At 42.4% G+C, this 16,028-nt stretch overlaps 1 protein-coding gene and 2 non-coding genes across 3 annotated transcripts; 1 reads left to right on the forward strand and 2 right to left on the reverse strand.

Moving 5' to 3' along the window:
- The first annotated feature begins 342 nt into the window (after positions 1-342).
- Positions 343-4,019, forward strand: LOC117538967. Its single transcript, XM_034204985.1, has 2 exons — positions 343-3,553; positions 3,896-4,019. Exon 1 carries the CDS (start codon positions 421-423, stop codon positions 3,121-3,123), a length of 2,703 nt encoding a protein of 900 aa, XP_034060876.1. The 5' UTR covers positions 343-420; the 3' UTR covers positions 3,124-3,553; positions 3,896-4,019.
- Positions 4,020-4,735: 716 nt separating this feature from the next.
- trnae-cuc lies at positions 4,736-4,807 on the reverse strand. Its single transcript has one exon. It is a non-coding gene; the product is annotated as a tRNA-Glu (tRNA).
- A 10,878-nt stretch (positions 4,808-15,685) lies between these two features.
- trnae-cuc lies at positions 15,686-15,757 on the reverse strand. The gene has a single exon. It is a non-coding gene; the product is annotated as a tRNA-Glu (tRNA).
- Positions 15,758-16,028: the final 271 nt, after the last annotated feature.

Below are 16,028 nucleotides of genomic sequence, written 5' to 3' on the forward strand. Positions count from 1 at the left end.
AGGCCAGAAGTCGGTTTGATTGCATTAGGGCTCGATTGCGTATCCTGTCTGAGTAGCCCGGATGAGGCTGCATCGCAATTTTTGACGTCGAATTTTACACACCGAATTTTTTTACATCGAATTTTAAACACCGAAATATTTGATGTCGAATTTTTTTTCACTTGAATTTTTGGGATCTGAATTTGAACATTCGAATTTTTTTAACTTGAATTTTTACATTTTTATTTCACATAGATAAATTCGGAGCAAAACAAATTCAGATTCATGATTTTCAAAGTAATTATTTTCAATGCTATAAATTCGGTGTCTAATAAAATTCAAATACTTCTGTCTCTTGTTTGCTTCCATACTAAAGCACGTCTTTCCTACGCCGAAGAGGAAGTTAATCTAAGGCTGGATAAAGCTAAATTGGAAGCATCTATGGAAATGCTCAACATACAGAAAGAGACAGCTGCGGCTATAGCTGAAGCAGAAGTATTTGAAGCTGCTGAGGATTTAGACATTGAGAAAGAAAGGAGTAAAAACTGTTTAAGCTCTGGATCATTGGAAGCAGCATTACGCACACAGCAATATGTTGCTGACCAAGCCAAAATAACGGAGGCTAAACCTCAACTAAGTGATCATTATGTACCAGCAAATACAAAGCCAAGTCCTGGCGACAGCATTTCACATTCACAGCTCAAACCAGAAGCCAAACCTTTCATTCTCCATCAAACCAATTCTGGATCCCAATCACCTCATCTTACCTCACAGCAGCCTGGCATCAACGGAGACGAGTGTGGTCGTGGTTCACGCAATGTAAAGTTTGAGAACAACCGTTGTACTCCTGGACAGTATTACAGGCCTCAAAACCATAGTGGTAATCCTTCCTCATCGCCCCATCCTATGTCTCCAAATTACAATCACAACGACTCAAACCTGAATGACTTTGTGAGATATTTTGCACGGCACGAGCTTGTTGCTACAGGTTTGCTTCAATTCAATGAAAAACCTCAGAATTACAGAGCATGGAAACGGTCTTTCCAGACCGCAACCCGGGGTTTAAACCTGACACCAAGTGAGGAGATGGATCTTCTGCACAGGTGGCTTGGTAACGAGGCAAGACAACATGTTGAACAGATAAGAGCAATACACATAAATCACCCTGAAGCAGGATTAGCAATGACATGGGACAGACTCGAGCGAACATATGGCTCACCAGAAGTCATTGAAGACGCTCTGTTCAAACGCATTGACACCTTTCCTAAAATAACAAATCAAGATTATTTCAAACTGACAAAGTTAAGTGATCTATTAATGGAACTTCAATCTGCCAAAGCAGAAGGATACTTTCCTGGTCTCTCCTTCCTCGACACAGCCAGAGGCGTCAACCCAATAGTTCAGAAGCTTCCATTCGGTCTGCAGGAAAAGTGGGCATCAGTCGGTGCATCCTACAAGCGGCAAAATCTTGTCCACTATCCACCCTTTGACTTCTTCGTGAACTTTGTCAGCCAGGAGGCTATCATGAGGAATGATCCGAGCTTCAACTTCGCCTCCCACACAGACACAGCTAAACAGAATGATAAGACAGGTTGGAAACCAAACAAATATCGGGAGGTCTCTGTCCACAAAACAGAGATCTTCCCCAGAGTCGTTACTGAAACCGGTGAGCCCCCAAAGAGATCTGAGGACTTTGATAAAATGTGTCCGATACATGAAAAGCCACATCCACTCCGCAAATGTGGTACATTCCGAGCAAAGCCCATTGATGAGCGTAAGGCATTCCTAAAAGAGAATAATGTGTGCTTCAGATGCTGTTCTTCGTCATCACATTTCGCGAATAACTGTAAAATGAAAATTCAATGTTTTGAATGCAAAAGTGAAAGACACCATACAGCACTTCACCCTGGACCAGCACCCTGGATGGAGGAGGTGGTCCCTCCTCCAGAGCATGGCGGGGAGGAGGAGAAAACTTCACCTCCTCCTCATGTCACCACCAAATGCACAAACGTCTGTGGCGGAGATCTGGCAGGTAGATCCTGCTCCAAAATATGTCTTGTAAATGTATATCCATCAGGCCACAAAGACAAAGCAATTAAACTGTATGCAATTTTGGACGAACAGAGCAACAGATCATTAGTTCGTTCACAGTTCTTTGAAATGTTCAGTGACCAAAGTCCGAGTGCTCCTTACACATTGAGAACATGTGCTGGAGTGAAGGAATCAGCAGGAAGAAGAGCCAGTGGCTATGAAGTTGAGTCTCTGGATGGAACTGTCCACATCCCATTACCCAGCCTCATAGAATGCAATGACATTCCTAACAACAGAAATGAGATCCCAACCCCTGATGTGGCTCTCAATCATGCACACCTCAAGTCAGTGGCGCACCTCATCCCAGACATTGAGCCACAAGCCCCTATCATGCTTCTCCTGGGTCGGGACGTTATCAGAGTTCATAAGGTTCGCAAACAGATAAATGGCTCACACAACCAGCCTTATGCTCAAAAGTTAGATCTGGGGTGGGTCATTGTAGGCAATGTTTGTCTAGAAAGCGTCAACAAACCATTGACGATCAACAGCTTCTACACGAAAACCACAGAACTAGAGTGTCCTATTCTCCAAGTCACTCAGGATTCAGATGGGAAAACCTCCTGTGATGCTGACCACCTTGGAAGTACTGTGCCCAATCTGGACCATTTGCCTTTTGTGCCGACAGATCAGAACCCCACAGATCATGCAACACGTTTGGTGGCTCCAGGTCATTTAAAAGACACTAACTGGCTGACTGGACCCAAGTTTCTGTCCAAGCCAAAGCCAAGTATCTCTGAGAGCACCTATGATCTTGTGGATCCGAGTCCAGACCCAGATATCCGGCTTCAAGTGTCTACTTTGAGTACTGCAACAGCTCACAAGCAGCTTGGTTCCCAGCGATCTACCAAGTCCTCTTTATGGGAGTCACTCACTCCTATTACTCACCTCTTGCACATCGCATGTGTGTTCAAGGCAACCCCAAAAAAGAACAGCTATCGTAAGGGCTGGCATTGCTGCGAGGCAGAATTCACTGTTGAGGAATCCAATCAGGCCGCAGATATAATCATTCAAACATACAAGAAGTGGCAGTCAAATCAAATACCAAGATATTAATGGCCTCTTCGACTGACAACACAGACTTTTCCTAACAAAAACGGGAAGTTGCATCAGGTCGAGGTGAAGGTCATCAAACCAGGAGGGACTTCGCTCTTTCTTAGGCCTGTTGCAGAGATGGTGCCTCTTCTCCCCCCAGATGGCTAGGTAATGGAAGTGTTCTAGATTTGGGTGACGTGTATCACGCCAGACGGGGAGTGTTCTGTTACAGCTAAGTTTACTCTTGTTTGCATTTTCTGGGCTATTCTTTGTGTGCCTATTGTGCCTAGTCGTGGTCCCTTTAAGAATCAGGATGACATCATCAGATGGGTGTGTCAGGTGATCATTAGAGAGGAAATAGGCAACACATGGCTCTGTGAACAATGTGTTATTGTTTGTTAGAAATCCAGCTACATCTGCATACGTCTTAATGCCTTTGATCGCATCGTATGTAAGTATTGTTTATGTTTGTGTTATTAACAATTACAGATGATTATTTTTAGGAAATATTGTATTCTGTGGTGTTTAATGCTGGAGATCTTCCGAGTTGTCTCAATATTGTACAAGGCTAATGCAATGAGAGTTAAATGTACAAATGGCTGATTATATGTTTAAAATATGATGCCATTTATAACTGTTTAAGTTCTAGAATTACAATAAATACATTAAAAAGCTTACAGTAAATATAACAAGGCAATTCAATTAATGTTAAAGCTGTGTTGATACATTGTGCATATTTGTGTATGTAGAAATGATCATAGAATTGATTATATTTTGTCTTGTTTATTTTTAGTTTCACACCTTCCTTATATCATTAAACCTGTGGGCAAAGGATTCACGTCTTCAGAGTCTTGGTGTACGGAGGGAGTTTATCTGGCTGTTAAGATATATACACTACATATACCGGGGACAGCACAATACATTATGAAGTGATATGATATGATATGAATGATAATGGGACACATCGACGTCTGCACTCAGTGTACTTATGTTGTGGAAGATATAATTTAAGTAAGCTTTCTTAACGCTAATAGTCAGATTGCTCTGAAGATGGGAGGTGATATTCTATTCATTTTCACATTCACACAGTCAGTGATTTTTGCCGGCCGTCTTTCCTGCAACGGCAGTTTTTCTGTATTTCCTTTCTTCTGTAATATGACTTGATTGCTTTAAACTCCGCACACTGAGCTCTGATTGGTCAGCAGGCGGTGCTTTCACTGAGTTGATCTCTTAGCCTGCAACCTAACCTGCTCCGGAGCAGGTTAGCCGCACAGCATAAGTTACCATGGAGATCTAGCCCGCTAAAAAAAGAACCAGCTTCGTAGGACCGGAAAACCGGAGTTTTCCATGAAGTTAGCCGGCTAAGCGAAAATCCTGCTTCGTTAATTGTTATTTTTTTGCATATTTTCGAGATACCAAAATATGTCGTTTTTGCATATTTTCGACAAACTAATAAATATCCTATACCCATACCGGGAGTTGAACCCGGGCCACCTGGGTGAGAACCAGGAATCCTAACCGATAGACCATATGGTACATGTTAATTGTTGTTTTTTTGCATATTTTCCAGAAACTATAATATGTGGTGTTTTGCATAATTTAGACAAACTAAACTATACTAATTATTATCCTATTCCCATACCGGGAGTTGAACCCGGGCCACCTGGGTGAGAACCAGGAATCCTAACCGCTAGACCATATGGGACATGTTAATTGTTTTTTTTAAACTTATTTTCAAGATACCAAAATATATCGTTTTTGCATATTTTAGACAAACTAAACTATACTAATAATTATCCTATTCCCATACCGGGAGTTGAACCCGGGCCACCTAGGTGAAAACCAGGAATCCTAACCGCTAGACCAGGGGTACTCAAATACAAATCTTAAAGGTCCAAAATAAATGTTTCAATAAGACAAAGGTCCGTTTATCACGGTCATTCAAACTTTTAAACAATTACAACAAGATTCTTAACACGAGGTTGCAAAAACAAAAATAATCTGTATGCAGCAGTTTTCATTGTTATTGTGTCTGTGCTTGACCCCTCAGAGTCGCAGTGTAAGAGCTGCACAGTTATGAATAAAGGCAGCTGCACCCTCTTTCATTCAGCATTCCCATTATTGCTTTATAAATGTATTCCCCCTTGTGTGTCCACTGAGGTTCGTCAGGCCCAACACATCTTCAACAAACTCCCCCTTTACCTCATCATAAAAACTCACAAACACCAGCAACTGAGCATTGTCAGTGGTGTCAGTGGACTCACCCACAGCTAAGGAAATGCACTGTGCATTTTTTATTCCATCACAAAGCTGATGAATCAAATCACCAGCCAGTATTTATGTTCTTCTGGTTGCTGTGGAATCTGAGAGGGGGATTTGCTTGATTTTACCTGTTATTTCCTCTTTTTGTTTGCCTTCAACATGGTCTCCATCACTTCAGTCATGCATTATTTTATACTTCAGTTATTATCCAGTGGAAAGTCCTTACCTACTGGCCTAGTTCAATCAAAGTGGTTACTTTTTTTTGCCTGGGCAGTGTAGTTTTACACACCGTCTTATTTGACTTTCTCAGGACTTAAAACAGTTTTTTGGGGGCAGACCCCCTCAAAGAAAAAATATATTTACACACGTAAGGTCATCATCTTAATAGTTGTGTATGCTCATCCGTGAGCAGAGCATCAAGTTGACATGTCTATTACAGCTGAATGCGGCGATTACCATCTTGTTCAGCGAAACGCCTCACAAACGTATTAAGATCAACAGCTTCTAGATGCGTTTTGATTCAATGCTGAGTACAGCCAAACTGACAGTCTCTTCTCTGTCATTGTAGACCGCAAATACCTCATTCCTTCAGTGCTTGGGTCCGAATGCTTCTCGTTTTGCGCCGTCCAGTTCAAAATGAAATCGCCGCCAATCGTATGTCCACGCTCGCGCCAGGACCGGGGGAGGGGTTACATGACGTGCATCTTGTGCTGCATTCAATTGCACTCGGACATTAGAGACTTTCTCTCATAAATGTCCGATGAGCCACAACTTTTCTTTCAAAACAAAGCTGCCAACTGGGGTGGCAGCTGGGGTGTCAGTTGCCACCCCGGTAGGTGAAACTAGGCTACTAGCTACAGTACAGATGGAACTAGATGAGCTGTTAACTCTCGCTCTGAATTTATTTATTTTAAATTCTCGCTCTGACTTAGACAGGTTGAAAGAGACACACACATTTTTCCCACCCGCATTCCGCGAAGACCCGCCCTACTGTGCCTCTGATTCGCAGATTGTTTGGGGGAAAAAAACGCTGACTGGATGCTGAATGTGATTGGACCAAAGCGTTGACACACACAGGTGGAACACAGTGGAACAGTCAGACATGCAGAGCGCTGTTTGCAGTGGACATAGCGGAGAATTTTGACTCGTTGCGAATGCGTTGTGGCGATGTCTCACATATAATACAGAGAGATAATACATATGAAAAGTATAATTTGCTCAGAGTCCGGAGACAGTGGTGGTTCGGTCCGGATCCGGACCGGAGTCCGTAGTTTGAGGATGCCTGCGCTAGACCATATGTGACCCACTCTATCGAAATCAGTCGGAAGTCGCAACGGCTCATTTCAAAATAAACGTGGATTTACGTAAAAAACAATTTTTTCGGGGTTCGGGTGTTTTATTTGATTTTAAACAAACAAAGTCTTGGCTTTCAGAATATGAAACATTTATTTCCAAAATCACACAATAAATACATGTTTGAAGCTTGTAAAGGGACAAAGACAGGCACCTCTCACTCGCAATCTGCTCTTCCGCAGCGCCGCCCCCCTCCCTCCGGCTGACATTATGAATGTAAGGTGTATAGTAATCATAGATAACACGGCAGGGTCCGTTACAGTTTGTTTTCATCTGATTTCAATTAAACAAAGTCTTGGCTTTCAGAATATTAAACTTGTTTCGGCAAATTCAGATGATAAATACCATTTTGAAGCTTCGGCATAATTACAAGCGGAGAACGGAGTAACTTAACGTCACAGCAGGCATAACAGCCGCCGGTGTTTCTCGTGAGGGTTTTACCCGGGAAACAAACACAATACACACAAACGGAAAATTACACAAACACACACACGTATACACACACACTCGCGAGCTTCCCCTCCAAACGAAAATATCTCCCCTCTGTAGTATTTTGATCATTTGCTCCACTAATAATCAATCAGATCGATGGATTCCAGAGAAGAGGAAACTTTGAAGGCCTTTTTCTCAAAATGATGACTCGGTGACAGTCATTATATAATGTGACATATTTCGCTTAATATTAGGAGAACAAAAACAATCCTGATATCATTAGAAAGCTAGGAATCTCCTATTCCAACAGTGTATACAACTCAAAATGTGTCTTCGGGTCAATGCGACTGATTTCGATAGAGCAGGTCACATATGGGACATGTTAATTGTTGTTTTTTTGCATATTTTTGAGAAACTAAACTATAGTAATTATTATCCTATTCCGGGAGTTGAACCCGGGCCACCTGGGTGAGAACCAGGAATCCTAACCACTAGACCATATGGGACATGTTAATTGTTTTTTTTTTACATATTTTCGAGATACCAAAATATATCGTTTTTGCATATTTTTGACAAACTAAACTAATCTAATAAAAATCCTATTCCCATACCTGGAGTTGATGCCGGGCCACATGGGTGAGAACCAGGAATCCTGACGGCTAGACCATATGGGACATGTTAATTGTTGTTTTTTTGTATATTTTTGAGAAACTATACTATGTGGTATTTTGCATAATTTAGTCAAACTAAACTATACTAATTATTATCCTATTCCCATACCTGGAGTTGATCCCGGGCCACATGAGTGAGAACCAGGAATTCAATTCAATTCAATTCAAAACCTTTATTTATACAGATAAAACCCATTGAGATCATAGACCTCTTTTACAATGGTGACCTGCTTCAATTAGTTCCAAACATTAATACAAACATGACAGAAAACAAAGGACATTATATGATACTACAGTTTGTATACTAGTAGCATTTACAGACACCAATATTTTCTGATTGTATAGCGTCTATCCTAGCTTTAAAAACATGAAATGGAATCAAACTGCTTAGCTTCCATTCCTTTTGTAGACTGTTCCATGCTAGCGGCGCTGCGCATCTAAAAGCTGTATTTCCTAATACAGTCCTAGCAGTTGGCACATGTAATACAACCACAGCTTTAGATCTCAGGCAGTAGCCATTTACAATACTCTGTGAGATCAGGGAACAGATGTAAGACGGAAGTTTCCCTAACATTGCTTTATAAATAAAAAGATACCAGTGATTTAGCCGCCGTACAGTAAGTGAAAGCAACCCTGCCCTTGTATACAGGGTACAATGATGAGTCAAAGTCTTACAGTCTGTCACAAACCTTAGTGCACTATGATAGGCGGCATCTATCTTGGTGAGGTAATTGGCCGGCGCATTCATATAAAATAGATCACCATAGTCCAGCACAGGTAAAAAGGTCACAGTGACTAGCCTTTTCCTGGCCTCAAGAGAGAAACAGGACTTGTTTCTATAAAAAAAACCTAGCCTAACCCTCAGTTTTTTAAGCAGGTTATTTACATGCAGTTTAAAAGAAAGACAGTCATCAAGCCAGATACCAAGGTATTTGTAAGAGGTTACCACTTCAAGTTTTTTTCCTTGCATGGTTACAATATCTAAAAACAGGCTCTGGTGACTTTTTAGCTTTTGAAAAGAGCATTAACTTGGTTTTATCCACATTTAAAAGAAGCTTAAGCGCTGAGAGCCGAGTCTGAACAGTGTTAAAAACAGTCTGTAATTTAACAACAGCCTCCTTAACTGAGGTACCTGCACAATACATCACAGTATCATCTGCATAAAAATGTAAGGTAGCTTCCTCCACATTATCACCCAAGCTATTAATATAAATGGAGAATAAAAGTGGACCTAGAACAGAACCCTGAGGTACACCATTAGAAATGCTCAACCACTCAGAAGTGAGCCCATCAAAGTGTATACATTGGGACCTTTCAGAGAAGTAGTTCACAAACCACCCCACTGCAAGGCTGGACAAGCCAATGCTGAGTAGCCTCTGTTTTAAAATGCGATGATCAACGGTGTCAAACGCTTTAGAGAGATCAATAAACAGAGCTGCACAACTCTGCTTATTATCTAAAAAACTAGTGATGTCATTTACAACTTTCATTGTGGCAGTGATGGTGCTATGTTTTTTCCTGAAGCCCGACTGATGTTTCGACAGGATATCATTTATACATAAAAAGTCCTTTACTTGCTCACTCACTAGTCGTTCAAGCACTTTAGCCAGAACTGACAATTTCGAGATTGGCCTATAGTTATTTAAAATAGTTGCCTCCCCTCCTTTCAGTAAAGGCAAGACATAAGCAGACTTCCATACTTTAGGAATTGTATTTGTGCTAAGGGAGAGGTTAAAAAGAGAAGTAAGCGGTGGAGCAATCAAATCTACAGCAATCTTTAAAAAGAAAGGTTCTAGGTTGTCCGGGCCAGCCGGTTTCCTAGGATCTAACTTGGATAAAACATCATGGACAACACCAACAGTAAAAGGGGTAAAACTGAAAGGGTTTTCCAGACCACATTGTTCAAGGATTGGAGCGTTCACAGAAGCAGAAGCACAGTCAGTGACAGAATCAAACAGCGAGCCACAAGACACAAAATGCTTATTAAAACAATTGAGCATAGTAGCCCTGACTGATATAATGCCAGATTCTGTGGTAAGGCATGGAGGTAGCTCATTTGGAATATCACCAGTGGAAATCGATTTTATGGCTTTCCAAAATTTCCTAGGATTATTCAGATTTTCTGTGGTAACTGACAAATAGAACTATGATTTAGCACTTTTTATTTGTGATGTGAAGCTATTTCTTAGCTGCCTAAAGCGTAGCCATTCTACCTCTGAGCCTGATTTCCTAGCCTTAGCCCAGGCATTGTTTCTCTCATGAAGGAGACTGGACAGTTCAGCGGAAAACCAGGGATTGTCTCGACCCTTCACTCTGAATTTACGCAGAGGTGCATGTTTATCTATAATTTTCATAAAACCAAGATACAAATAAGACCATGCAGTTTCTACATCCGCACACAGATTGATCTTACCCCAATCAAAATCAAACAGATCGTGTAAAAAACCCTGCTCCACAAAGTGTTTTTTATCTCTCCTTGTGATAATGCGTGGTTTCACTTTTTGGATCTTAGTGTCCCTAATTGTGGCTACAACACAGTGGTCACTCACATCATTAGCAAATACTCCCACAGATGAGTATTTATGTGGCACATTTGTTAAAATGAGATCAATTAAGGAGGATTTATTTGGGGACTTAATGTTTGGGCGAGTAGGACTATCTACAATCTGAGTAATGTTCAAAGAGGTACACAGGTTTTTAAAGTCCTCTGACACAGAAGTTAACCAGTCCCAATTAAAATCACCAAGCAGCACTATTTCCTTGTAGGAAAGTTGAGATAACAGTTTTGCCAGTGAAGATAAGGAGTCCTTGACAGCTGAGGGGGGTCTGTAGCAACCCACCACCATGACCTGTTGACCCTTTGTGACTTCGACATTCACAGCTAAAAATTCCAGTTGTTTACTAACCGATTTGGAAACCATATTTGTTACACAAAACTTATTTTTCACATAAATGGCAACGCCACCACCTTTTTTAGGACGGTCAGTGCGATATACATTGTAACCATTTATGTAAATGTCAGAGGCCAGGATGGATTTATCAAGCCACGTTTCTGATAAGACAATGACATCAGCATCAGTTGAACTCGCCCAAATACGGACAAAATCTAATTTAGGTAACAGACTACGCACATTTAAATGAATTAAACCTAACCCCGATCTAGAAATAAAATCAGCAGGAGTAGCTATTTGACTAAAAGTACTAGGTGGACCCGGATTTGGCTGTACATTCCCCGATAGCAACAACAATACAAATACCAAGCACCTTTTCCTCTTAATCAACACACAAACATTGTCAACTGTTTTAGAGTCACCAGAAAACTTCGCGAAAGTGAGATTAGAGTTCAAAAAACAATTCTGAAGGACCATCGTGGCAGGCAAGTGAGAAAGACAGACATTTGACGAGATGAATGTCCGCGACAGTGCAACCAGCAAATGTTTGTGCAACCCATCCGAACCTGTACAGGGGATGTCCACTGCCGGCGACAGAACAGACCCGAATCCAGCAGATTTTTCAGGATGACTACGATCTTCTCATTGTCCAGCACAGTCAAAAAAAGGCACAGCAGAAACACGACATTTGCCATTTTCCCAGTTCAGCACAACAGCATCCACGAAGTTCCCGAAACAAAACCACGGACAGCAGCAAGGAATAGGCAACCAGCAGTGTGGCAACACTCCGGTTTCTCCGCGATATCCCCCGATCAGGCCTCCGCACCGGCAGAAGCAGAAAACAGCTGTGCAGGTCTCCCCAGCGGATGGCGGCCTTCAGCCGCGGGACTCCTCCGTTGCGAAATCTCCTCCACACAGCAGCGACAGGTGTGTATGTCTGGCGCGCGTGTTCAGCCTGTGGCCTCAACGTGTTCAGCCTGTAGCCTCAACGTGTTCAGCCTGTGGCCCAGGGGCGGGACTTCAGGGGGGGCTGTAGGGGCAGGGCTCCCCGGGCCCGGGACGGTCGGGACCCAATGGGGGCCCGTCGCCGAGGCAGCAGGCTCCGCCCCCGAGATATTCGCCGGCGGGCCCTGCTGCCTCGCGCCACTGAGTGCACTGACGTTCGTGGTCATATTAGGTATAAAGCATTGTAGCCTATAATATGAGTTGAACTTGTGCTGCTATTTTCACACTCATATTTAACATTAAAACATGAACAATTGCAAGTGATACCCTTCTATTGTCTCCAAATGTATTTTGGGTAAAATCGTCATCAACAGCCGTCCATCAACATCATACGTAAATGAACGTCAACGTCATCATCAATCACTTGTCATTCAACAGAGCACTGCCTAAGCATGAGCAGTTATAAACACAAAAGTGGAGCTACAAAACGCAAAGAAAAAGATAAAAAGGAGTACCAAAAGGTCAAATTGTCCAAGCTAGATGGATATTTCTTTCGCCCTACTCCTCCTCCTGCGGGAGATGAACCTGAAGTTGTTGCTACTGCCAGCCGTGTTTCATCCCCGAGCCCGCCAACAACGTTAGTGGGGGTTAGCCAGATTTACAGGTAGGCTACAATCACGGACACACACTGTCAACAAGAAAATGTGAGTTTGTGGTAAATGTTGATATCATATGGTTGTTGTTACTTCGTGTAGCTCGGCCGCCTAGGTTATTTCCTTTTCTGTCTCTCGGCTGTAGTGATGATGATAATAATAATAATAATAATAGGGACGACTCAGCAGCTGCTAGCTGCTCGTCTAGAGGAGGGCCTGACGCTTGACCAGCCGCACCCCTCCGGCTCCTTACCTGCTGCGCCGCAAGGTGAAGAAGTACCGGACACTGGGAATGAAAGCAGCAACAGGTCTCCTCCTCACGCTACGCCTACGGGTGAAACTCAGACCACGGATCATGATGTGTCCTGCAATTATCCTCTGGAGCGTTTTCCGACTGATCGGGCAAACTATTTTGAAAACATTGAGGACGCCAATATCAAAAGATATATCCTTAAAATGGGCCCATGCAAACCCAAAGGTCCATTTCCCAAAGACAAGGATAACCGTTGCTTTTCAGAAAGCTATTACACCTCCACCACTAAAGTTGGGATGAAATTTCCACGCAGCTGGATGTGCTATTCCCCAAATTGTGACTGCTGCTACTGTGAGCCTTGCTGGCTTTTTGCCAACCGAAAGGCACCGTTCTACAACAATGCATGGGTAAACGGAATAAAAGACTGGAAACATCTTTCTACTCAAATTGAGAGGCATGAATCCACTCAAATACACCTTGGTGCATGCGTAGTATATGAGCAGTAGAAAATCAACGGCACAATAGACGCTGACATGGAGAGGAATGTGCGTAATGCCGCCCAATTTTGGAGACAGGTCGTGGAGTGCATTGTTAATATAACTCTCGCTCTAGCTTCAAGCAACTTGGCATTCAGGGGCCATCGAGAGGTTCTAGGTCAGGGAAAAGCTGGCAACTTTTTGTCAATAATATAATTATTGGCTCGCTACGACCCTGTTTTGAAAGAGCTAATCAACCGATCAGCAGGGTCAGTGAAATACCTCAGTCACCAGATTCAAGATGAGATTATTTACATATTATCTCAACATGTGAAAGCTGACATCATTGATGAAATAAACGAAGCCCCATTTTATTCCGTCATCATGGACACAACGCAAGATGTGTCAAAGATAGACCAGTTGAGTCAGGTTTACCGTTACATCACTGTTGTTAAGAACGACATGGATATTGCAACAGATATACAGATCAATTAAGTCTTTTGGGGTTTTGAAGTGACTGAAGGTTCATCAGCTTCAGAGCTTGAAAACAAAATCCTTGGTTCTATAGAGAAAAACGGATTAGATCTGTCTAAATGTCGCAGACAGGGCTATGATGGGGTGGCTAATATGAGTGGTGTGTATTCAGGCGTGCAAGCAAGAATAGCCGAGAAGGAGCCCCTTGCTCACTATGTTCATTGCGCTGCTCATAATCTCAACATAGCACTCAACGACTCTGTTAAAAATGTCCCTGGAGTGAAGCAGTTCTATGACACTGTAGAGACGCTCTACAACTTTTTTGGTCACAGTATCAAACGATGGGCATTGCTCAGTGAGTTAATGACGCCAGAGAGCAGATCACATTAAAACGCTTATGTCCCACTCGCTGGTCATCTCGCCATGATGCGCTTGTTGCGTTAAGGCACAGATATGGAGACATTATAAAGCCCTCGTCAAAATATCCCTTACCAGTGACAAAAAGGATGAGCGCAATGAAGCAAGTGCACTCAAGAATGCCATAAGCAAATTTCGCTTTCTATTTTTGGTCAACATGCAGACCAAGATTTTGGAAAGCATATTGTGCTTCACAGTTACTGCAAGCAAAAGACGCGGATATTCTCTAAGCATCTACTCTACTGCAAAATGCCATCAGTGTTTTGGTGGAGTATCGGGGACAATTTGATGAGGCGAAGTCCGCCACTCTTGCCCTGGCTACTAAATGGGGAAGTCAAACACAGTTTGAAACAACCAGGGCCAGGAAAGTTAAGAGACACTTTGATGAACTTTCTGAAGACGGCCGCCTCACTGACGCAGAGAGCAACTTTCGGGTGACCGTTTTCAATGCATGTCTCGATATAATCATCCAGCAACTGTCCCAAAGATTCACCAGCTTAAATGCAACTGTGAACATGTTTGAGGCAATTCACCCCAACACACTACTGCAAGCAAAGGATGAGGATTTACACCAAGCTGCCCAGCGGCTTAGAGAGCACTACAGTCGGGACATCGCCGCCAGCTTCCCTGGCCAGCTGCTTTCTTTCAGAACCTTTTTCAGGGACAAAATACAAAAACTAAAATCTGTCGCGGATCTGGTAAAAATGCTCATTGTTTACAACCCAGCAATAACATCTACATTCAGTGAGGTTTGCACAGCCTTCATCTTATTTCTGACTCTTCCTGTCACCGTGGCAACCGCCGAGCGCTCTTTCTCCAAATTAAAACTCATCAAAAACTATTTGAGGAGCACGATGGGACAGGAGAGACTGAGTGGACTGGCCTTGCTGTCCATCGAAAGTGACCGAGCCAAGATATTGGACATACAGCGGATTGTGGACGAGTTCGCGGAGCGCAAGGCTCGCCGAGTACCCTTCAAGTAGTGGTGAGTACACTTCAAATGTAATTTGTACAGTAGCCTACTTGTACGTGAACGTATGGGCCGCCGTGCCAATTTTACACTGCTCTGCTCTCATGGTGGCTGCTGGCTGTCCATGGTGAATGGTGTGTCAGAAAATCATTTTATTAGGCTATGTGTTCGTTGTCCTTGTGGTTTGTTGGACTTTGTGTCATCTTATATCATTATTATCTCTGATATATATTTATATTTCGTTTCTATACCCTTTGTAGAAACGAAATCTTAAATATTACACCTTTTCTTTAGTTACTTTTCTTTCAAACATTGTTTTAAATTGTAATCTTACTGACTGAGCGACTTTTTACGCACGAGCGTCAGATTACCACCCCGGACTCCCGATATTTTTGTCAAGCTTTATTGGGTTGAAAGGGCCCGGTCATGTGGCCCCGCCCCCCGGCCCGGGTCTGATATGTGCCGCCAGTGCTGTGGCCTCAATGTGTTCAGCCATCCTGACGGCTAGACCATATGGGACATGTTAATTGTTGTTTTTTCGCATATTTTCGAGAAACTATACTATGTGGTATTTTGCATAATTTCAGACAAACTAAACTATACTAATAATTATCCTATTCCCATACCGGGAGTTGAACCCGGAACACCTGGGTGAGAACCAGGAATCCTAACCGATAGACCATATGGGACATGTTAATTGTTGTTTTTTTGCATATTTTCGAGAAACTATAATATGTGGTGTTTTGCATAATTTAGACAAACTAAACTATACTAATTATTATCCTATTCCCATACCGGGAGTTGAACCCGGGCCACCTGGGTGAGAACCAGGAATCCTAACCGCTAGACCATATGGGACATGTTAATTGTTTTTTTTTAACTTATTTTCAAGATACATTAAATTACATTACATTTAGCTGACGCTTTTATCCAAAGCGACTTACAATAAGTACATTCGACCAGGAAGACACAACCTTGAAGAAAACAGAATCATATAAGTACATCAGGTTTCATAGAGCCAAACATTTCAAGTGCTACTCAACTGGCTTTAGGTAAGCCAGTCCTTTATTAGTATAAAAGTGCTTCGTTAATAGTTCTAACGCTCGAAGTGGGAGTCGAAAGAGATGAG

This window comes from Gymnodraco acuticeps, unplaced genomic scaffold (assembly GCF_902827175.1).
Source record: "Gymnodraco acuticeps unplaced genomic scaffold, fGymAcu1.1, whole genome shotgun sequence".
Lineage (NCBI taxonomy): Eukaryota > Metazoa > Chordata > Actinopteri > Perciformes > Bathydraconidae > Gymnodraco > Gymnodraco acuticeps.